General features: G+C 36.4%; 1 protein-coding gene across 1 annotated transcript in view; it reads left to right on the forward strand.

Moving 5' to 3' along the window:
* LOC126184345 (potassium voltage-gated channel subfamily H member 2) overlaps positions 1–23,671 on the forward strand; it is an 832,502-nt gene that overhangs the window by 738,907 nt on the left and 69,924 nt on the right. Inside the window, exon 15 of the mRNA XM_049926724.1 lies at positions 2,008–2,172. Within this exon, the coding sequence (XP_049782681.1) occupies positions 2,008–2,172 (165 nt within the window). The remainder of the gene's footprint in view (positions 1–2,007; positions 2,173–23,671) is intronic.

A 23,671-nucleotide genomic window follows, 5' to 3' on the forward strand; every position in this document is an offset into this window, starting at 1 on the left:
TCGACGGGCACGTGCACCTTCCGCCGACCACTGGCGACAACATCGATGTACTGTGGAGACCTCACGCCCCACGTGTTGAGCAATTCGGCGGTACGTCCACCCGGCCTCCCGCATGCCCACTATATGCCCTCGCTCAAAGTCCGTCAACTGCACATACGGTTCACGTCCACGCTGTCGCGGCATGCTACCAGTGTTAAAGACTGCGATGGAGCTCCGTATGCCACGGCAAACTGGCTGACACTGACGGCGGCGGTGCACAAATGCTGCGCAGCTAGCGCCATTCGACTGCCAACACCGCGGTTCCTTGTGTGTCCGCTGTGCCGTGCGTGTGATCATTGCTTGTACAGCCCTCTCGCAGTGTCCGGAGCAAGTATGGTGGGTCTGACACACCGGTGTCAGTGTGTTCTTTTTTCCATTTCCAGGAGTGTATATTATCTTAGACATATTTAACATAAAACTGATTATTTACATGTGATCAGCGGCATTATTTATCTTATTGACAGTGTACCCACTTCAAACTATTTGAAATAAGTTGTTTTACATTAATGTGTTTTATTTTGCTGGGGTCCTCACTAAATATGACACATTATAGTATCACACATGGGAAAAATGTTATCCATGCTCAGTGATTCTTAAAAGAATTTCTTAATAATCTCTGTGGCTATTATGTTCAGCATTGAACATCATGGTTACACCGATATTGATCATTTCTGTACTGCATTTACCTAGGAGTATTTTTTTTCTTCAGACATTTGAAGCAAAGCATACTTTTACATCAATTCAAAGAATTTTGTCTTTTCTGAATTTCTGTGTCATGTTAGCAAAGTAAGATTTCCCAAATAATCAGCAGAAACAATCTTTCACACATGCTGTGTAGTTTTTTTTTTTTTTTTTTTTTTTTTTTTTTTTTTTTTTTTTTTTTTTTTTTTTAGTACAGGGAGTGGTGATGAATGTTTATTGTTAAGAATAATTTTCTTCTATTTGAAAGGGTACTGTGTTTAAAATTTTTATTGCTCTTAAGCCGCAAAAAGTGTGCCAGTTTCTTTTAAATAACAGTAGATACTCACTATAGCCAACATATTCTTCCTGACAGAATGAGCAGGTGTATTGATATTTGAAATAGTTCTCACGTATTTTTCAGTCTCAGTTGCACTTCTTTTTGCAAAAATGAGCAACTGAGAATGAAGAATAAATGAGAATAGCTTTAAGGATAGATATTATTGTCTAACCACCTGTATAACGTATGTTTCTTATATTGAATTTTTTTTTAGATTTCATGCATTGATTTATTTTTTACATGACGTAAACATTTGACAGATGTTTCCATTACTAAGAACCTATTGAGCTTCCAAGCATCTGAATTAACTAAAAGCTATTGGGTTTATCAAAAATGTGTAATGTTTCAATAGGATTTTCTGTCTTTACATTTCCTGCCAGATTGTGGAGAAGAATCTTACCTAAATAATATTTGTATCTGGTCTTTAGCTGGAACATAATGTCATCAAGATAATGTTATGGTCTGGCTGAAGACCCGATATGAATATTATCAGTTAATATTATTGAAAAGTTTATGGAGCCAAATCTTATCTAAATGTTGCAAATTTTCAACAAACTTACTCAGATGTAAACAAAAGAGCTTTATGTAGCACTATGCTGTAGCAAAACATTGTAGGATCCTCATGAGATATTAGCATACTTAAACTATGAACTCTGTGGCAGTATTTGGCTTGTTATGCTTTTTCCAGCTTGCTGAAAATATCTCACCTTCATGTGATCAGTCACATGAAACAAACATTTTTGATAACTAAAGTCGCACACTAATACTAAATCACTGGATACTTATATTATATTCAAAGGGAAATGAACAATTTGTCACATAAAACTAATATTGTAATTTAGCTTTTCTGACATGTAGTTGCTGTTTGAGCTTGGCATGCTGGTTAATTAGTAATTACAGGCCAAGCTGTAATAGTTAGCACATTGCTTGATGCTAGTTGAACATCATAGGTGGCTTGACGAACACGGTGGTAGCACTGGACTCCCTCATGAAATCCAGCAGCCATGGAAATGGCAAGCATTCACAAGGTACTCCAAACGTGGGCCCATCTCCTGCTGTATCGGTCCACTGCTGCACCAAAGAGAACCAGCCATTGCTTCACCATCAAACTCCAAGTATGTCCATTCAGGGCAGCAGATTTCTCAAGATGATACTATTTTCTTTTTCCTTTTTATAGTTTCATGTATGTGTGTAAGACTTTTTTCTTATTAATTTATAGTTTGTAATCTGTGCCAGTATTACTGAAAAGTTTTGAAGTAAGTAATTATGAATGTAAAACAATAAAATATAAACTACGTCAGACCAAAGCATATGGCATACTGGTAAGAAGTGAGCAAAAGCATGTCTGTCTTAGTGAGGTACCAGATGCTATACATTACACAGTTAATATAAAATATATGCTTATAGACATTTATAAGTAAAGAATGTGCATTATTACTGAATTCAAAGTGCTCTGTGGCTCTGCAACTTTTTATATAACTATTTAATTCATAGGTTAAAGATACTAATCATTTCTTGGCTCATTCAGAATTGACATCATTTCTGTTCCGATCAAGTACGTTTTTGGCACATTTTCCCAATTCATTGCCTATATTACCTCTTTATCTTTGTTGACAAATTCCAAATTCACCAAGAACTGTTCCACCTTTGAGAATCAAAATTATGAAGAGTTTGGTTCCTCTAGTGTGGCAGCAATGATAGTATCTTCTTCTTCTTCTTCTTCTTCTTCTTCTTCGTCTTCTGAAAACTTCTTTACAGAATGCTTAAGAAGGGATTCTTGGAGACCAGTGATTTTCAGCTATTTTCATGGTTCTCATTTATTGATGATGTGTTCTTCATCTGGGCAGATGGTATAGCTGATGTGCAAAATTTCCTGACATAACCAATCCATGTTGAAGGTATGTTTTCCTGTCAAAATTTAAGTTGATCTATGTCTGTCCCTTTCAATATCTCCCTCTTGTGGTAAAATTGCCATCTGATTGCATAAAACAGATAGCCAGCTGCCCTGTTCCCTATTATCTTCATCCATTTCCCCATCTGCTCTGAAGACAGAGCCCAAGTGCTTAAATTTATAAACTGATTCTAGTGGATCCTATTCATTGTAATGTTATCCAATTCTTCCCCTTTGTTTATTATAATCATAGTTTTAGTTTTTAAAACATAATCTCAATTCAAAGGAGGTATTGAATAGAATTGGGGAGAAGAGGAGTTTGTGGCACAACTTGACAAGAAGAAGGGACCGGTTGGTAGGACATGTTCTGAGGCATCAAGGGATCACAAATTTAGCATTTGAGGGCAGCGTGGAGGGTAAAAATCGTAGAGGGAGACCAAGAGATGAATACACTAAGCAGATTCAGAAGGATGTAGGTTGCAGTTAAGTACTGGGAGATGAAGAAGATTGCACAGGATAGATTAGCATGGAGTGCTGCATCAAACCAGTCTCAGGACTGAAGACAACAACAACAACAACAACAACAACAACCTCAATTCCTTTCTCCTTCAACTCTGTCTCCTGTACACTGATGCTGTGTTTGAGTTTTTATTGACTAAGCAGAAGATTGAGACTACAACCTTGCTGGTATCTTTTCCTCATACTTCATTTAGCAGAGCTCTGATTTCCTGTTCTCACATTGATTCTGCATTTTGCATAAAGGCTCCTGTAGGATCTATATGAAGACTGATTGACCCCACATTCCTGTAAGGACTTCTGTAGCTCAGGTCTTGAAATGGTGTTAGGTGCCTTGTTTCTCTCTATAAGTTTTTGACAGGGCATTTTAAGTATAAGATGAGATTTTAGGTACCTCCATTATGATGGAAGTCCTGCTTCCCATCTTATAATCTGTCTTTGATCAGCTTCCTCAATCTAGTTTCTACAACCATTATTGGGATCTTTACAAGTACAGATAGCAGTTAAATGCCTCTGTGATCATTATGCACAAAATTATCCTCTTTCATAAAAATGGAAATTATTACTGTTGCTTGCCAGTTTGTAGAGATTGTCTTTGTCTTCCACACATCCATCATGATTATAAATATGAAGTCATTTGCCTTCTTCCTCGAGATTTTAATCATTTACAGTGCGATACGACTGTGTCTAGCTGCTACTGTCCCATAGGTTAGCATCTGAATTTTGCTTCATTCCTGTCCTTGTTTGGTCCTTCTTACTTTTTCATTCTGCTTTCTCTCCTATTCTATTTGCTGTTTGTTTGCACATAATCAAATAACTCATGGATGTACATTATCTGACCAAAACTATCCATAAACCTATTAGTGGACATTAATATGGGGTTGATCCATACTTTGCCTTTACGACTGCTTGATCTCTGTGGAGTAATGGCTGCTTGTTCTTCCTAAACAGCTGAAGCCAGAGAAGGTAGTGATGTTGTGCACTGGTATCTGGAAAGAAGTCAATGTTCTAACTCATCCCAAAGGGTTGAGGTCAGGACTCAGTGCAGGCCAGATCATGTTATTGTCCAAAACCTGTTGCCTCGCAGATGATGCTTTTTGACAGGGTGTATTGTCATGCTGATACAAACAATCATCATCTCTGAACTATTCCTCTATTGTATGCAGTACACAATGCTATAAAATGTGTTCATAACCTTCAACATTTTGCCTGTTCTTAGATAGAATGTGGGGACCCCAACCTAACTGTGATAAACACCCCCATACTATAACACCGTCTCTTCCTTACTTCACTGTTGGCACTATGTATAATGGCAGATAACATTCTGCAGGCATTCTCCAAATCCTTACTCTTTTATTGGATTGCCGCATTGTGTAGCATGATTCCCCACTCAAAATAACTTGTTTCCAGTCTCTCACTGTGCAGTGGAATCACTCTACACACCACCTCAAGCATAGCTAAACATTGACTAAAGAAATGAATGGCTTATTAGGAGCTACTCAAGCACTGTATCCCATTCATTTTAACTCCATACGCCCAGTCATTGTGCTAACTGGTCTGTTGGTTGCACTTTGGAACCCAAGAGAGATTTCCTCTGCTGATTTCATGCCTGGTCATGGTTTAGCTAGGGGTTGTTTCTCTGCATTTATACTTCACAGCCATATCACCAACAGTCAGCTTGGGCAGAAGGGTTGAAATATCCCTGATGCATTTGTTACTCAGGTGACATCCAAAGTCTAGTCTACATTATATGTAGCAGAGATTTCCTGCTGATCATCTTTACTGTTTCTCTACTGAAAACACAATAATCCCCACCTCCTTTTACAGTGATGGGTCGGCATCTTGTGGCTTCTCTTAGTCAATTCTGCTTTAAATGGGGTTTTCCAGATACTTCTGACCAGCTAGTGTATTTATTAAATATGGGAATATTACTGTGGCTTCCCAATCTCTAGTGATTTTCTGTGTCTTCTACACATCCACCGTGATTTTTTAACAAGAGGTTTCCATTTTGTTCCTCAAGGTTTTAGTCATTTCTGGCGTGATACCACTGTCTCTTTCTGCTTTCCTATTAGTTTTTTATACCCTCTGCACTTTGCTTGCTTCCAGTTCTTATTTGGCCCCTCTTATTTCTTAATTCTGTATTTTGTCCCACACTATTCACTCTTTATTTGCACATAGTGAAATAACTCATGAGTATATTCTCTCAATATCTCCATTATTTCTGCCTCTGTTGATATGATGTTTCAATTTTTGTCTTTCATGTATTTCAGAGGTCTTTATTTCTCTCTTCCTGTGGTTCTCAATACTAAATTCTCATGATATTTTCTGTTCTTTTCCATCTGCTTGTCAAATTCTTTCCATGCATATATATTTATTTATTTTATGCTCACTAGTATCTTTAATTCCAGACATGGTCCTCCATCCATCCTCCTCCTTTCTCACCACTTTCTGGATGCAAATCCCTCATATCCTCTACACATGAAGTATATCAGAATCAGGTTAAGTTAGTAAGTAAGTAATTAAATAAGAACAGATATACAAGTAGAAAAATATGGTTCCCTTGATCCTTTCCTGAATCTTATGAAAACTTCCTTGATACTGACCTCTAGCGCACTGTTGGCCATATCCCAGTCCTCAGCACATGTTCAGTTATCAGTGGACAACATTATCTTATGTTGACAGTTGCCAACAACTGCATGTTATATACATCCTCCACTACAGTTTTGGTATTAATGGTATGTATATTGTCTTAGTCAATGATTTTTTAAGGAAAATATCATCAGCCTCACCACTGTCTTCAATTTTGCATTTATTTTATCACTTGTATTTGCAAGTGCTTACAAATTAATAGCATCTTTACGTTGATTTAATATAGATAAGTGAGTTGTCATATTCATATTAATATTAAATGCTCTGAATAACCGGGCATCACCCATTGGTATTTTTTGTGATCTCTCAAAGGCCTTTGATTGTGTAAATCATGGAATTCTTTTAGATAAGCTAAATCACTATGGTTTGAGGGGGCAGTGCACAAATGGTTTAATTCATACTTAACTGGAAGAATGCAGAAAGTTGAAATAAGTGGTTCATGTAATGTTAAAACAACAGCTGATTCCTCAAACTGGGGGGCTATCAAGTACGGGGTCCCACAGGGTTCGGTCTTAGGTCCTTTACTGTTCTTGATATACATTAATGACTTACCATTCCACATTGATGAAGATGCAAAGTTAGTTCTTTTTGCTGATGATACAAGTATAGTAATAACATCCAAAAACCAAGAACTAAGTGATGTAATTGTAAATGATGTTTTTCACAAAATTATTAAGTGGTTCTCAGCAAACAGACACTCTTTAAATTTTGATAAAACACAGTATATACAGTTCTGTACAGTAAATGACACAACTCCAGTAATAAATATAGGCTTTGAACAGAAGTCTGTAGCTAAGGTAGAATTTTCAAAATTTTTAGGTGTGTCCATTGATGAGAGGTTAAACTGGAAGCAACACATTGATGGTCTGCTGAAATGCTATTAGGGTTATTGCAAATTTTGGTGATAAGAATCTCAGTAAATTAGCTTACTATGCCTACTTTCATTCACTGCTTTCGTATGGCATCATATTCTGGGGTAATTCATTGTTGAGTAGAAAAGAATTCATTGCTCAAAAATGTGTAATCAGAATAATTGCTGGAGCCCACCCATGGTCATCCTGCAGACATCTATTTAAGGATCTAGGGATCCTCACAGTAACCTCACAGTATATATATTCACTCATGAAATTTGTTGCTAATAATCCAACCCAGTTCAAAAGTAATAGCAGTGTGCATAGCTATAACACCAGGAGAAAGGATGATCTTCACTATGCAGGGTTAAATCTGACTTTGGCTCAGAAAGGGGTAAATTATGCTGCCACAAATGTCTTTGGTCACATACCAAACAGCATCAAAAGCCTGACAGATAGCCAATTAACATTTAAAAATAAATGGAAAGAATTTCTAGATGACAATTCCTTCTACTCATTGGCTGAATTTTTAGATATAAATTAAGGGAGGGGAAAAAAAACTTAAACATTAGTGTCATGCAATATTTTGTGTAACATAATATCTTGTACAGACATCTTTTACTAACTTGACACGTTCCACATCATTACGAAGTGTCGTATTAATGATCTATGGAACAAGTATTAATCTAATCTAATCTCTAATCTAATCATAACAAACAGCTGAAAGAAAGAGGAAACTACAGCTGTGATCTTTCCTGAGCGCATGCAGCCCTACTGTATAGTTAAATGATAATGGCATCCTCTTGAGAAAAATATTCTGGAGGTAAAAATTGTGACCCTTTAGGATCTACAGCTGGGGACTAGTCAGGAGGATGTGATCACCTAGAGAAACAAAACAGGGATTTTACAGGTCAAAGTTCAGAATGTTAAATACCTTAACCAGGCAAGTAGGCTACAAAATGTAAATAGAGAAATGGATAGGTTGAAGTTAGACATAATGGAAATTAGTAAAGTTTGGCGGCAGGAGGAACAGGACTTGTGATGTTCTAAATACAAAATCAGAAAGGTGTAATGCCAGAGTAGGTTTAAAAATGAATAATAAAATAGGAATGAGAATAAGCTGCTATAAAAAGCTTAGTGAATGGATTATCATAGCCAAGATAGATACTATGCCCACACCTGCCACAGTGAACTGGAGGAAATGAATGAAAGAGGAAGCCACCTGATAGAATTTTGCACAGGGCATAATTTTATCATTGCTAACACTAGGTTTAAGAGTCATGAAAGAAGATTGTATACATAGAGGAGACCTGGAGACACTGGAAGCTTTCAGATTGATTATATAACGGTAAGACAGAAATTTTGAAACCAGATTTTAAATTGTAAGATATTTCTGTGGGCAGACATGGACTCTGATCACAATTTATTGGTTATGAACTGTAGATTAATATGGATGAAATTGCAAAAAGATAGGAAATTAAGGAGACAGGACCTGGACAAGTTGAAAGAACAAAAAGTTATTGGGAGTTTCAGAAGGAGTACTACACAGTGATTTACTAGAACTGAGAAAAGGAATGCAGAAGAAGATGAATAGGTAGCCTTGAGAGATAAAATAGTGAAGGTAGCAGAGCATCAAAAGGTAAATTGACAAGGCTTAGTAGAAATCCTTGGATATCACAGAAGATATTGAATTTAACTGTGAATTTAACTGATGAAAATTGAAAATATAAAAATACTGCAAATCAAGCAGGTGAAAGGGAATACAAATGTACACATAATGAGAAAAAATTAAAGAGGTCATTGGAAAAAGAGAGAAGTGGCTGTATGAATATCAAGAGCTTAGGTGAAAAAACAGTTATAAGCAAAGAAGGGAAAGCTGAAAGGTGGAAGGAGTATGTATAAGGTCAGTGCAAGGCAATATGAAGGCAATATAATGGAAAAGAAATATTATGTAGAAGAAGATTAGATGGGAAATACAATATTGTGAGAAGAATTTGACAGAGCACTGAAACACTTAAGTCAAAACAAGACCCCTGAAGTAGATGACATTCTGTCAGAACTACTCATAGCCTTGGGAGAATCAGCTGTAACAAAACTAATCTATCTGGTGTGCAAGATGTATGATACAGGCAAAACACCTCAGGCTTTAAGAAGAACATAATAATTCCCATTACAAAGACAGCAGGTGCTGACAGGTGTGAATATTACTAAACTATCATTTTAATAAGTCATGGTTGCAAAATACTAACTTGAATTCTCTAAAAAAGAAAGGAAGAAGTGGTAGAAACCAACCTCTGGGAAGATGTTTGGATTCTGGAGAAATGTAGGAACACACAAGCAATACTGACACTGTGACTTCTCTTAGAAGACAGTTTAAGGGAAGGCAAGCATACATTTATAGCTTTTGTAGACTTAGAGAAAGCTTTTGACAATGTTGACTGGAATACGCTCTTCAAAAATCTGTAAGTAGCAGGGGTAATAGACAGGGAACAAAAGGCTATTTAAAACATGTATAGAAACCAGAGAGCAGTTATAAGAATCGAGAAGCATGAAATGGAAGCACTGCTTGAAAAGGGAGTCAGACAGAGCTGTAGCCTATCCCTGATGTTATTCAATCTGTACACTGGCCAAGCAATAAAGGAAAGAAAAGGAAAATTTGGAATACAAATTAAAGTTCAGTTTGGAGAAATAAAATCTTTTAAGTTTCCTGATGACATTGCAATTGTGTCAGAGTCAGGAAAGGATATGGAAGAGCAGTTTAATGGAATGAACAGTGTCTTGAAAGGAGGACATAAGATGAACATCAATAAAAGTGATACAAGGATTTTCTAATTGGACATCAAAATAATTGATGATGGCAGAAGAAGAGAGGTTATAAAATGTACACTCACAATGGCAAGTGTTTCTGAAGAAGAGGAATTTGTTAACATCCAATATACATAGATTTCAGTGTTAGGAAATATTTTCTGAAGGTATTTATTTTGAGTGTAGCCATGTATGGAAGTGAAACAAGGATGATAAACAGCTTAAACAGAAGAGAATGGAAGCTTTTGAATTGTGGTGTTACAGAGAAATGCTGAAGACACTGAATAGAATTGAAGAGACAACAAATTTGTGACACAGCTTGAGTAAAGGAAAGGATGGGCTGACAGGACATTCTGAGACATCAAGGGATCACCAATTTAGTATTGGAGGAAAGTGTGTGTGTGTGTGTGGGGGGGGGGGGGGGGGGGGGTAAAATCATAGAGGGAGACCAAGAGAGAAACACAGTAAGCACACTGAGAACGATGTAGGTTGCAGTAGTTATTTGGAGATGAAGAGGCCTGAACAGGATAGAGTAGTTTGGAGAGCTGCATCAAACCAATCTTTGGACTGAACACCACAACAACAACAACATTCATGATGAACGGAATATAAATTCAAATGTGTATGAATAGATAAACTCTGTGTAAGTAAGTGTAATGAAAGATGTACTTGTGAGTGAATGTTGGGCATTGTAATGCCTGTTAGTGTTACAATGTGCAGGGCCCCATTGGGTAATGTCAAAATTTTCATGAAAAAGTTTTATGTCTTACTATTCTGCCTATTAGGCAAAAAGAAAGTATTACTGATTTCTGGTGATTTTACACTACTGGCCATTAAAACTGCTACACCAAGAAGAAATCCAGATGATAAATGGGTATTCATTGGACAAATATATTATACCAGAACTGACATATGATTACATTTTCACACAATTAGGGTGCATAGATCCTGAGAAATCAGTACCCAAAACAACCACCTCTGGCCGTAATAACAGCCTTGATACGCCTGGGCATTGAGTCAAACAGAGCTTAGATGGCGTGTACAGGTACAGCCGCCCATGCAGCTTCAACATGATACCACAGTTCATCAAGAGTAGTGACTGGCGTATTGTGACAAGCCAGTTGCTCGGCCACCATTGACCAGACGTTTTCAATTGGTGAGAGATCTGGAGAATGTGCTGGCCAGGGCAGCAGTCAAACATTTTCTGTATCCGGAAAGGCCCTTTACAGGACCTGCAACATGCGGTTGTGCATTATCCTGTTGAAATGTAGGGTTTTGCAGGGATCGAATGAAGGGTAGAGCCACGGGTCGTAACATACCTGAAATGTAATGTCCATTGTTCAAAGTTCTGTCAATGCGAACAAGAGGTGACTGAAACGTGTAACCAGTGGCACCCCATACCATCATGCCGGGTGATATGCCAGTATGGCGATGATGAATACACACTTCCAACGTGTGTTCACCACAATGTTGCCAAACACAGATGCAACCATCATGATGCTGTAAACAGAACCTGCATTCATCTGAAAAAATAACGTTTTGCCATTCGTGCACCCAGGTTCGTCGTTGAGTACACCATCACAGACGCTCTCATCTGTGATGCAGCATCAAGGGTAACCGCAGCCATGGTCTCCGAGCTGATAGTCCATGCTGCTGCAAATGTTGTCGAACTGTTCGTGCAGATGGTTGTTGTCTTGCAAACATCCCCATCTGTTGACTCAGGGATCGAGACGTGGCTGCATGATCCATTACAGACATGCGGATAAGATGACTGTCATTTCGACTGTTAGTGATACGAGGCCATTGGGATCCAGCATGGTATTCCGTATTACCCTCCTGAACCCACCGATTCCATATTCTGCTAACAGTCATTGGATCTCGACCAATGCGAGCAGCAATGTCGTGATACGATAAACCACAATCGTGATAGGCTACAACCCGAACTTTATCAAAGTCGGAAACGTGATGGTACGCATTTCTCCTCCTTACACGAGGCATCACAACAACATTTCACCAGGCAATGCTGGTCAACTGCTGTTTGTGTATGAGAAATTGGTTGGAAACTTTCCTCATGTCAGCATGTTGTAGATGTTGCCTCCGGCGCCAACCTTGTGTGAATGCTCTGAAAAGCTAATCATTTGCATATCACAGCATCTTCTTCCTGTCGGTCAAATTTTGCATCTGTAACATGTCATCTTTGTGTTGTAGCAATTTTAATGGCCAGTAGTTTAATTTAAATTTCTGAAGGGAGTGTCACTGAAGACATAGTGATAGCGAGATGCTAATAGTGACTTATAATTCAGCATTAATCATAAATAATGATGATGGTGGTGATTATAAGAAGAAGAAGAAGAAGTAGAAGAAGAATTAACAGAATAGCTGAAGATATTATCTGAATGTGGCTCTTCTTTATAAAGAGTAGCTGAAGATAGTATAATGCTTATAGAAAATGTTTTAAAACAGCAAGCACATGTTAAACAAATATGTAACAATGTTGTGATAAGTGACTTGTTAGATCTTGATACACAGTTAGCCACATGTACAGTCCAGAAATACTCAAAGAAAACAATGAGAATTATTAATGGCTAAAAATGGAAAGTTTTAAAAAAAACTTAAAACTTATTTATTAGGTGATGTTTACAAGGAGCCAAACAGAAATTCAAAACACAACATATTTCTTAGTAATTTTTGTAACCATTTTTAGAAGCAGTCTTCCAGAATAATAATTAAATGCAATGCTAGGAAGTCTAAAACATTAATGGATACAGGCCGCAGAGTAGTTTCAAAATGAGAAAGAGAAATCTACAAAACAACCACCACAATGAGTAAGGAGCCCAAAGTACTTTCATACAACAGCATACCCAGCAATGGGAATCACTCAACCCCATCCCTACTCCAGTGACTGATTTGCATGTTACCCCAGTGCACATACAGATGCATCAGTTAAGTATCAGTTTGATGAAAGCTAGAAAGTGTAATAAAAATGTACAAAGGGCCATTTGTAATGATAACTAAAATATATTATGCTGTTAACTGTTTCTCCCTCAACTAATGGGAATTCCAGATGGCTGTGTTTTGTAAAAGCTTCTGGTATCATTGTATCTTCAGTTCCAGTGCTTTTTCTCATGCAACCAGCTAATGTCAAAAAACACTAAATAAAGTAAGTATTTGTACGTAACTAAATATTGCCTATCCAACAGTAAAATAATATGTACAAATCTCATACAAACTAGTCTTTACCAGTTAAGTAAACTATAGGTAGTAGGTAAATATTGTAATGTGATTGGATTAGCATGTTTAGTGTTCAATGAACACTGTGTTTCAATAGTTTAGAGTTTTGTTTGTTTGGTAAGAAATGAGCCTCATTTCCTCCACCCCTACACCTGCCATGAAACTAGTATAAGTGCTCCACAAGTCACCTGCTAATGACTATAACAGTTACACCAAGGTGTACAACACTCACCAAGTGCCATTTCTCACCCTTTTCATGACAGAGTGACCCATTGTTTGGGAATGAACTGCTAGCATAGTGGACTGTAGCTTGATTATATGGATATAGTCAGTGAGCCTTTGTATAGCAGCAGTGGTGAATCCACCCATTCTAGTCACCTGCATGGATACTGCAAAATTCAAATCAAGTTACATCTGTCAAAGCATCATGTTAATTGGGTAGGTTGTGACATTCCCGTTACCTGTCAATGCAATCAGCTTTGGTACCTTGAAGTCCCATATCTTGTATTTCTGAAATAATATGCTTGAAAGTGACACTATAAAGGGTAGCACCAAATGATGTATACCACACAAAAGATGAATTTTTAAGTGGCTTCACCAACTTTATTAGCACTTTCACATTGTTGGTAGCCAGTTCCAATTTTACAGATCACATTTACACAGGTGAAGAGGTGTGTATCTCTTCCTTCGTCAATATGTTTAAAAGAAAAATAATCCTGACATTAATCAGTAACACACTATTTGTTGAGATCCACAGTGGCACAACTTGCAGTGACAGAAATGTGAAATTCTGGTACACATGATATGACTTGCAGTACAATCACCAAAATTAACTACTCTGTTGAGTAAATAGTATTTGTGGAACATTAGCACTTCAAGTTTATGTGTATACTATTGCACATGAGATTCCATGATGCAAAGGTATTCCACAGCTGCAGAATCTTTACTTGTATATAGTGTTAAAATTATGATTTTAGGGTACAAACTCTCACTTGAAGTGACAGAGTTATAGCACATCCACATATTTAAAGCAGACTGTTGCTTCAACTGACATAATTGGTACACTGTTGTTTAGTGGTCACCATCACTGTGCAATAGCAAAGGTAATGTTACCAATGACTGTGCCACTAAACAAGAGTTGCTAAATACAGTTTTACAAATGTTCTTCACCAAAGAATACAAAGTAACTACTTCAGAATTCAAATCAAGAACTGCTGCCAACATGGAGTAACTTAAAAGTAGATAGCCTTGGAGTAGTAGAGCAGCCTAAATCACTTAATAAAGGCAAGCCCTCCAATCCATATTGTATACCAATTAGATTCCTTTCAGAGTATGCTGATATAATAGCTCTGTACTTAACAATCTGACGTCAATTTTCAGTAGGACTTTGGAACATGTACTGTGTTCAAACATTATGAATTACCTTGAGGAAAATGATCTGTTGGCACATATTCAGCATAATTTCTGAAAATATCATTCTTGTGAAACACAACTAACTATTTATTCTAATGAAGTAATGAGTGCTACCAACAGGGGATCTGAAATTGATTTCATATTTCTAGATTTCCAAAAGGCTTTTGATATATCTCCTCACAACTAGCTTGCAATCAAGCTGTGTGCCTATGGAGTATCATCTCAGTTGTGTGACTGGATTCATAATTTCCTGTCAGAAAGACCACAGTTCATAGTAACTGATGAGAAGTCAATGAGTAAAACACAAGTGATATCTGGTGTTCACCAGGGAAGTGTTACAGACTCTCTGCTGTTACTAATCTGTACAAACAATGTAGGAGACAATCTGAGTAGCCAACTTAAATTGTTTTCAGATGATTCTGTGATTTACCATCCAGTAAAGTCATCAGAAGATCAAAACCAATTGCAAAATGATTTAGACAAGATATCTGTCTAGCCCAAAAAGTGGCAGTTAATGCTAAATTATGAAACATGTGATGTCATACACATGAGTACGAAAAGGAATCTGTCAAATTTCAGTTACATGATGGATAACAACAAATCTAAAGGCTGCCAATTCAGCTGAATACCTAGTAATTACAATTATGAACAACTTAAACTAGAACGAAGGCAAACCAAAAACTACATTTTATTGGCAGAACTCTTAGAAGGTAGAACATGTCTATTATGCTTGTCTGTCTTCTGCTAGAATACTGCTGCATGATATGGGTTCATTACCAGATAGGGTTGACTGAGGAAGTTTAAAGAAGGGAACCAACTTCCGTATGTCATGAAATAATTTTTGTATACTGTGAAATAGGGGAAACAGTGTCACAGATATGTTATGCAAGCTGGAGTGGTCATCATTAAAACACAGGATATTTTATGCAATGAGAATCATCTGTGAAATTTAAATCTCCATCATTCCCCTCTGAATGCAAAAATATTTTGTTGACACCCACCTACATAGGGGGAAAGTTTTCGTATGTTCATCCTTTTGACAGGCGGTCTTTGGGATGATGGTTGCTTTCTATTGTGAGAAAATAAAATGCCTACAGCCATTCTTATGATTTTATTTATTTTGTTGCAACCAGTTTCGGCACTTCAGTGCACCATTTTCAGGCTGTAGTTGATGTGGAAGGGTGTTGACATGATCCCTATATATATCACATCAGTGGCCAGCATAACTGGAAACACAACTTATCTGAAAACCTAGGTGTCTGCACTCTAACCATCAAGTGGTTAGAGTGCTGACACCTAAGTTTTCAGATAAGCTGTGCTTCCAGTTATGCTCGCTGCTGATGCAATATATATAGGGGTTGTGTCAACCCCCTTCCGCATCAATTACAGCCTGAAGATGGCACACTGAAGTGCTGAAACTGGTTGCAACAAAATAAATAAATTCATAAGGATGGCTGTAGGCATTTTATTTTCTCACAGTACATAGGGATAAGTGATAATTGTAATAAAATAAGAGGAATCAGTGCTTGCACAGAAAGATTTAAGTATTTGTTTTTCCCACTTGGTAGAGAGTGGAACGGTAGAGAAATATGTGAAAGTGGTCTGATGAAATCTCTGCCGGGCACTTGAGGGTGAATTGCAGAGTAATCATGTTGATGTAGATGTAGGTGTAGACATGCCTAGAATGTGGTAGTTCAGGAATCCCGTCATGATGGAAATATATTAAACCTAATGGCAACAAATAGACCTGACCCATATTAAAACAGGTGTCCATTACCATGAGGCATTTGTAGCAAGAATGAATTATAAAGTATGAAAGACAGCTAAAAGAAGTAGGAAGATTTATATCTTAATAAGTTAATGAGCCACTCATGCACATCTCAAAGGGCAACTCAAAACATATACCTTTGGGTGAAAAGTAGAATAGCTCATGATGGAAGTGATTCTTACTACTCTTGTATGCATTCTCCTATCACTAGTTATTCCAATCCCATCACTATAAAGCATATAATCTAAAAACAAGAGTCCACTGTGGTATTTCATTATTATATATATCATATGTTGTACAACTACTGCTCACTGTTTTGCACTGATATAATGAAAGATACATTGCCATTAAAATGGGAGTAAATACAAATGATAATCAGTACTGGTTACACATAGTAATCTCACAGTGTCTTCCATGTGTAAGAACAACCATGAAGTGAGTATTTGCACACTAAAGGAAAAATTTAGGACTGTAGCCTCCATTATCACTATTTCATAACTTTGTATATGATAACGTCTCACCATTCACATTCCCAACTTATTTAAATCTTTCCTGTTGTCATCTATGCCATACATCTCTTCTCCATCCCAGTTCCTCCCAAAATCTCAATGATCCTTTTTCCCTCCCTCATTCCTGCTTTGGTTCCCTTCAGTGTCCTGTTGTTTTATTTTCCTATTGTCTTTTTCTCTACTGTACTGTTTAATTTTTCTTCTCCTTAACTATCTACTTATATACTTGTCGTTTCTTTATTTATTACTGATTTTGCTGTTGATATATCGTGATGTATCTCCTCCATCAATCGTTTCACACCTTTTAGCACTATCTTGCATTTTGGCAGTTAAAAGAACTCTTCATTACAGAAGATTGTTATTCAGTTAGATTTTTTCAAGTGCACTAGTTTGGACTAGGTAAGTGGAAGCTCCTTTCTATATTTATTTCATTTATCATGCCTATAGATAGTATCACTCTGACCTTGCATGTTGGTGAAAATGCTTACACTTTTTCACACAAATGAAATTATGAAACATATATCAAAGGTAAGAAATATGACTGAAATTATGTTTGAATGTTGAGTTCCAATTGCTTTATCACATGTAATACTGAGGGAGAGTTATAAACGTATGAAGGGGAAGGCAGTGTAAGTACATTAATCCTGAGAAAGAAACAAGAAAGCAATTTCCATAGAAAATAATGTGTAATACAGTGTTGTGCATGTATGAAAGGCACAGACATAATAGCACAGCAATAGTAAATGAAACTACAAACCAAGAAACCAACAAATGAATTATAAGTGAAATTCTCAACCCAAAAATTATTTTTGCTCTCCATTAATTTTCATATGATTCCTATCCTTTCTAATTTTTTTGTTATGCCTTTGCCTTATTTCTATCTGTTCAGCAGCCTCTAGCTCGTGTGATTTTTTTGTATCTGTAGAACCGTTTGTCCTTCTGTGCTCTAATTTCTATCTGACTGATTTTATTTTTGGTAAACAGTGTAGATATATGCAGATATATGCTTCTTTGTCCACTGTTTAGCATCATGGTGATTGTTCTGCACATGTCATTTGCAGTTGTCCAATGTTTTTTGCCTGATATCAGCTGATATTTGATGGAATTTTCTTAACTTATAACTGCTGTTGGCAGTGCTTGGTACTTCGCTACAGTCTCTTCCAGGCTTCTTTAACCAGTGCATGACTGTATATTTTCTCATCCACTACAGAGTTCATTGTAATACATAATCTTAGTCTGTAATTATGCTGTAACTTTTCACAGTAAAAATGAAGTTATAAATGGTGCTAGAGGCTCTGATGATGGTTAGTTACCATTTGTTAATGAAACAGCTGTTTCTAATCTGCATGTATAGGTTGATGGAGTGTCCTCGTTTTAAGTGACATTAAATTCAGGAAATTCTTAGTGCACTGACTATTTGAACTCAGTGGATACAGTTGCTTGTTTCAAGGTATACTGATTTGACATCCCAGTCTCTATTCAGCATATTGTTGGAACTGTGATTCTGTATGGTTTCATTCCCAATAGAAAAACTTAACTGTAATTCTAGTAAATTCATTAAATTGCAAGATATTTTCACCATAGCCTAAATCTCACCAAATTTTAACTTGATAGTGAGAGTGCCATACATACACAGTTAACAGGTCTAAAAATAAATTATGTAATATCATATGCATATTCCAACATTTCAACACCTTTGGTTTATCTTTTATTTGATATTAAGATAAAATATTTTCTGCTGTATTTAATTGTTCAAGAAATTAAGAAATCAGCAATTAAATCAGTTGCTCAACTAAAACAACTGTTATAATGTTTATTTGGAGTACATTTTCTTCAATGATAGGAAGAAAATAATCTCATATCTGTGATGTAGGATTTAGCTCTCATTCACCAATTTTGCTTATACATGTAGGCTTCATCATCTTCTGCAGTACTTCCTCTGAATGTGATACTCTCCTCAAGATTTTTACAATTGCGTTTTGGTAATAAACTATCATTATTTCCCCTCTGGTTAAATTTCCTTCTAGGTCAAGAGTGAATTCAGTACTACATAAATTAATGGTGCTGTGTATTGACTCATAACTCATAATCAGTTGATGGGACTAAAATCAGTTATTCAAAGATTTAGCAAAATTATTTTTGCCGTGTTTAAATTTGTTTGTAATACTATACAAACCAATGACCAAAAATTCTATCAAATTGTGGAACAATAAAGAATACAACAGAATTATGTTGTATGTTGTTGTTGCTCTATAATTCTTCCATTTTTATGACTCATTCTGGAAGAATTCTGTGATTAACTATACCTAGAGGCCACACCACATCTGTTATACTACCACATATGTTACAAATTAGGTCTAAACAATAAATGAATCATCATTATGCATTCATGTGTATTCCTTTGTTACTCAGTCACAACATATACAAAGTAATTCCATTTTAAAGGAGAGATGTTCTTGGTACAATGGCGGGGGTTGATGGGCAGAGATCATGAACTCAACAAATCATTATAATATTAACGAAAGCCCTGTCTTATGTGAGAAATGGAAGGGAACAAAAGTTTTTGCATGGACATAGAAAAGGAGATTAAAGTACATTCTACAATAAGTTGTGGACTGGAGGAATCTTTTATCTGAGAGTGGAGGAACCACCTCAGAGCAGACTAGTGTGAATCAACTGACGGGTGGGGGAGGAATTGGACATAAGACTTGTTCTCCTTGCTCATACATTATGGAACATGAAGTGTCAATTAATTAATGCACAAAAATACCATTACTGCTTAAGCAATACTTTGCATCATTACTCATTTTCAGTCTTACATAGTGAATTCACAGATACATTACACGTATACTTCTGTTGTTATTTCCATGTATAGTAACAGTAATAATTGTGTTGTACACAACATTAATTCCATGTATACATAACTATATTTGCATCCATTTCCTACAGAATTTGGACACAATACTCTTCTTTTTTTCCTCTGATTTATCATAGTATTGAGAAACTTGGTTCTAAGAACTGATGTTTTAAATTTTAATTATAAGTAGCTAATCATGTGTACTTTTATAAAACAATCACTGAAAACAAAATGCCAGTTAAAATTATCTCTATTAAAATAACAAATGGAATATCTTCTAATAGTAAGTACAAAATGAAATATCTTCCAACTACTACTGTTGATATTGGTCTAGAGAAAAGTTACTTTACTGTCTGGTGGATATTTTAGTGTAATATGGAAATAGTTGAGAAATGTATGTCCATCAAGGTTCAACAGTACCTTAAAAAACTTTGCCTATGACTATTATTCTAAAGCCTGTTAGTCTAAAGTATTTAACCTTCTTAGCTTTATATCTCATTTATGTACGGTAATCAGAGAAATTCAGGTGCATCTTTTAGGTATGTTATACACCAACAACATATGTACACACTAATATGTCCACATTGACTTTCAGTGAAAAATGTTAGTAAATGAGTTATCTGAGAAATATGTAGAACAGGTAGTTCAGAACCCCACTCATGTTGAAAATATATTAGATCTAATGACAACAAACAGACCTGACCACTTTAAGGAAGTCCACATTGAAACTGGTATCAGTGACCATGGGGCACATAAAGTTAGTTAGTTAGTTAAAGCAGTATTGAATACCAAAGTACGAAGAGCAAATAAAATAAGCAGAAAGATTTATATTGAGCAAACTAGACAAAGGATCTTTAGTGTCATATCTCAATGAGGAAACTGAAAGTTTTAGCTTAGGACAGGAACATGTGAGGAACTATGGCTCAAGTTTAAAAGAGTAGTTGACCATGCACTGGATAGATTTGTACCAAGTGGCACTGACCATGATGAGAGATATTCTCCATGGTATACAGTAACTATAAAGAAACTTCTAAAGAAACAGAGTATACTGCATAATAGGGATAAAGCAAAGCAGAGGGCTACAGGTAGAGAGATGATGAACGAAACACATTTGGTCATGTAGAGAGCAATGTATGACTACCATAGCAGAATATTGTCGAAATATATTTCACAAAACCCAAAGAAATTCTTGTTGTATGTGAAGGCTGACAGCAGCATCAAAGTTAGTGGCCAATCTCTCATTGACAAGGCCGAAAATGAAATTGAGAGTAACAAAGCAAAAGTGTAGATGCTTAACTCCATTTACAAATGTTCCTTTACAAAGGAAAAACTAGAAATATTCCCTCAGTTTAATTCTTGCACCACTGAAAAGATGAGTGAAATAGATATTAGTGTTAGTGGCATTGAGAAATAGCTGAAATCTTTAGAACTGAACAAAGCCCCATGGCCTGATGGAATCCCTATCTGATTCTAAAACCAGTTTTTGACTGAGTCAGGCTCTCTGTTATAATCTAGTGTAGATCCCTTGGCCAGTAGCTGAAGAAAGCACAGCTCACACCTGTCTACAAGAAGGGTAGTAGAATAGATCCACAGAAATATGATCCAGTGTTCTTTACAATGATATGTTGTAGAATCCTAGAATGTATTCTGGGCTCAAACATAATGAGGTATCTTGAACAGAATGACCTCCTTCATATCAACCAGCAAGGATTCTGAAAACATCAATGAAGCAGAACCCAACTTGCACTTTTCTCACATGACAAACTGAAAGCTTTGGATCAAAGCAGTCATGTAGATACAGCATTCCTTAGTATCTGGAAAGCATTTGACTCAGTATCACACCAACACTTATTATTGAAATTACAATCATATGCGATATGAAACAAACTGTGCGACTAGACTGATTGTTTCTCGGTAGGGAGGATGCAGCATGTTATCTTGAATGGAGAGTCATCAACAGATGTAGAAGTAACTTTGTGTGTACCCCAGGGAAGCATGTTAATTTTGCTGTTTGTTATTAATAGTAACCCAGAACTTTTCACAGGTGATGCAGTTATCCACAATGAAGTGTAGTACGAACTAAGCTGTACAAATATTCAATCAGAACTTGTTAAGACTTTAAAGTGGTGCAAAGCTTGGCAACTTGTATAAATATTCAGAAATGTAAAATTGTGCACTTCACAGAAAAAGTTTCATATGAATATAATACCAGTGAGTCATAGTTGGAATCTGTAAACTCATACAAATATCTGGTGCAACACACAATATGGATATGAAATGGAATAATCACATACGTTCTGTTGTGGGTAAAGCAGGTGGCAAACTTTGGTGTATCAGTAGCATACTTGGAAAATGAAATCAGTCTACAAAGAAGATTGCTTAAAAATCACTAGTGTGACCCATCCTAGAATACTGATGAAGTGTGTGGACCATTGGGAAATAGGACTAGCAGGGGGGGGGGGGGGGTAATTGAACGTATACAGAGAAGGGTAGAGTGAATGGTCATAGGTTTGTTTGATAAATGGGAGAGTGTCACAGATGATGATTAAAGAACTAAACTGACACAGACTCTTGAAGATAGATGAAAACTGTCCTGAGAAAATGTACTAACAAAGTTACAAGTACTGGTTTTAAATGATGACTCTAGGAACATACTACAACTCCCTACATATTGCTCCTATAGGGATAAAGAGGAAAAGATTACATTAATTACAGTATGCACAGAGGCATCATCGTTTCTGTACTCCACATATGAATGGAATGGGGAAAAGCCCTAATAACTTGCACAGTGGGATGCACCCTCTACCATGCACTTCACAGTGGTTTGCAGTATAGCTATAAATGCAGTTGGAGAATGTAGTAACAATTTAGAGAACTATCTCCAGTCTAGTCACACACTCAGATATCTTTCCTATGTTCATTCCACATTTTTGTGTTGTCTTTCCTTGGACCATAGTTTTTCTAGCACATTACATCAAATTCCTTAGATGTATTACAGTTCTCAAGTGTATGAACTACCCACCTGTGAACATATCATTTCAACAGCTTCACTGTACAATTAATTTTTGGTTCTTCAGATCACCCCTGTGGATGATGTCCCTTGTACAGCTTTATAAATACTAATACACTTTCTTCTTCTTTTCCTAAAGGTTTAGGCATTTGTGTCTGTTCCATTTTCACTTTTCACTGTGGCTCACAGAATATAATTCACCTGTGGGATTAAATATCAAATCATTCAAAAGTATTCAGTTGTATAACACTTCAGCATACTGTTTACTTTTGGCCCACATGTATATTCCAAATTATTTATGGTTTCCCATGTCTCAGTAATGCTTCTAGCAATTACTAATTTCTCACTTGGTTTTCCTATTCTCCATCTATATTAACTGCTGGCAGTTTCTCCATTACTGTATCCTACTATGCTATTCAAAATTCAGCTTGAGTGTGGAAATTTTTTGTTAGACCTCTAGTTTGTTATCTACAATGTTTCTCAACACTACCAAATCTGTATTAGTCTCCATTCCTAACTCCTGGGCAACCATAACTTTTATGTCAATTTTGACCTACAGTTGTGTGATTTTTTGTGAAGGCCATCAAAATATTCTCTTAAATAAATATTCAGAATTTGTATACAGGCATGCCGAGGACAAATTTCCCCCTTTCTAAGTATCCATTGAGGCAAAAACTTCTTTTAGAATACAACTGAGTAAAGCAACACTGTTGTGTTCATCTCCTGTGAAGATATTGAACCATCCATGGTTGAAAGCCTGTTGGAAGCACTGTACTAGTCACACATGCACATGCATTCTGTTGTAAAGAGTAGATTTTAAGAATAAACATATACTGTACATAAAGTTATAACTGTATACACTGTTTACAATGGGATCCACACATTCCATTAATTAGTACTGATCAGGTTATCAAACAATAAACTGCATGAATCCTTCAGTATTAATGTGACAGAAAAAAATTTCTTTCTTTTCTTTATCCATTGGTCACTGACCCTGTAGACTAAGTGCTGCATCATCAATAAGTATATATGTGCTGTGTGTCCTTCCAGACATGTCTGAAAGAACAGACACCAATTTGATCCAACAGTGATTATGAATTACGACATAAAGGAA

Source organism: Schistocerca cancellata, chromosome 4 (assembly GCF_023864275.1).
Source record: "Schistocerca cancellata isolate TAMUIC-IGC-003103 chromosome 4, iqSchCanc2.1, whole genome shotgun sequence".
In the NCBI taxonomy this organism is placed as follows: domain Eukaryota; kingdom Metazoa; phylum Arthropoda; class Insecta; order Orthoptera; family Acrididae; genus Schistocerca; species Schistocerca cancellata.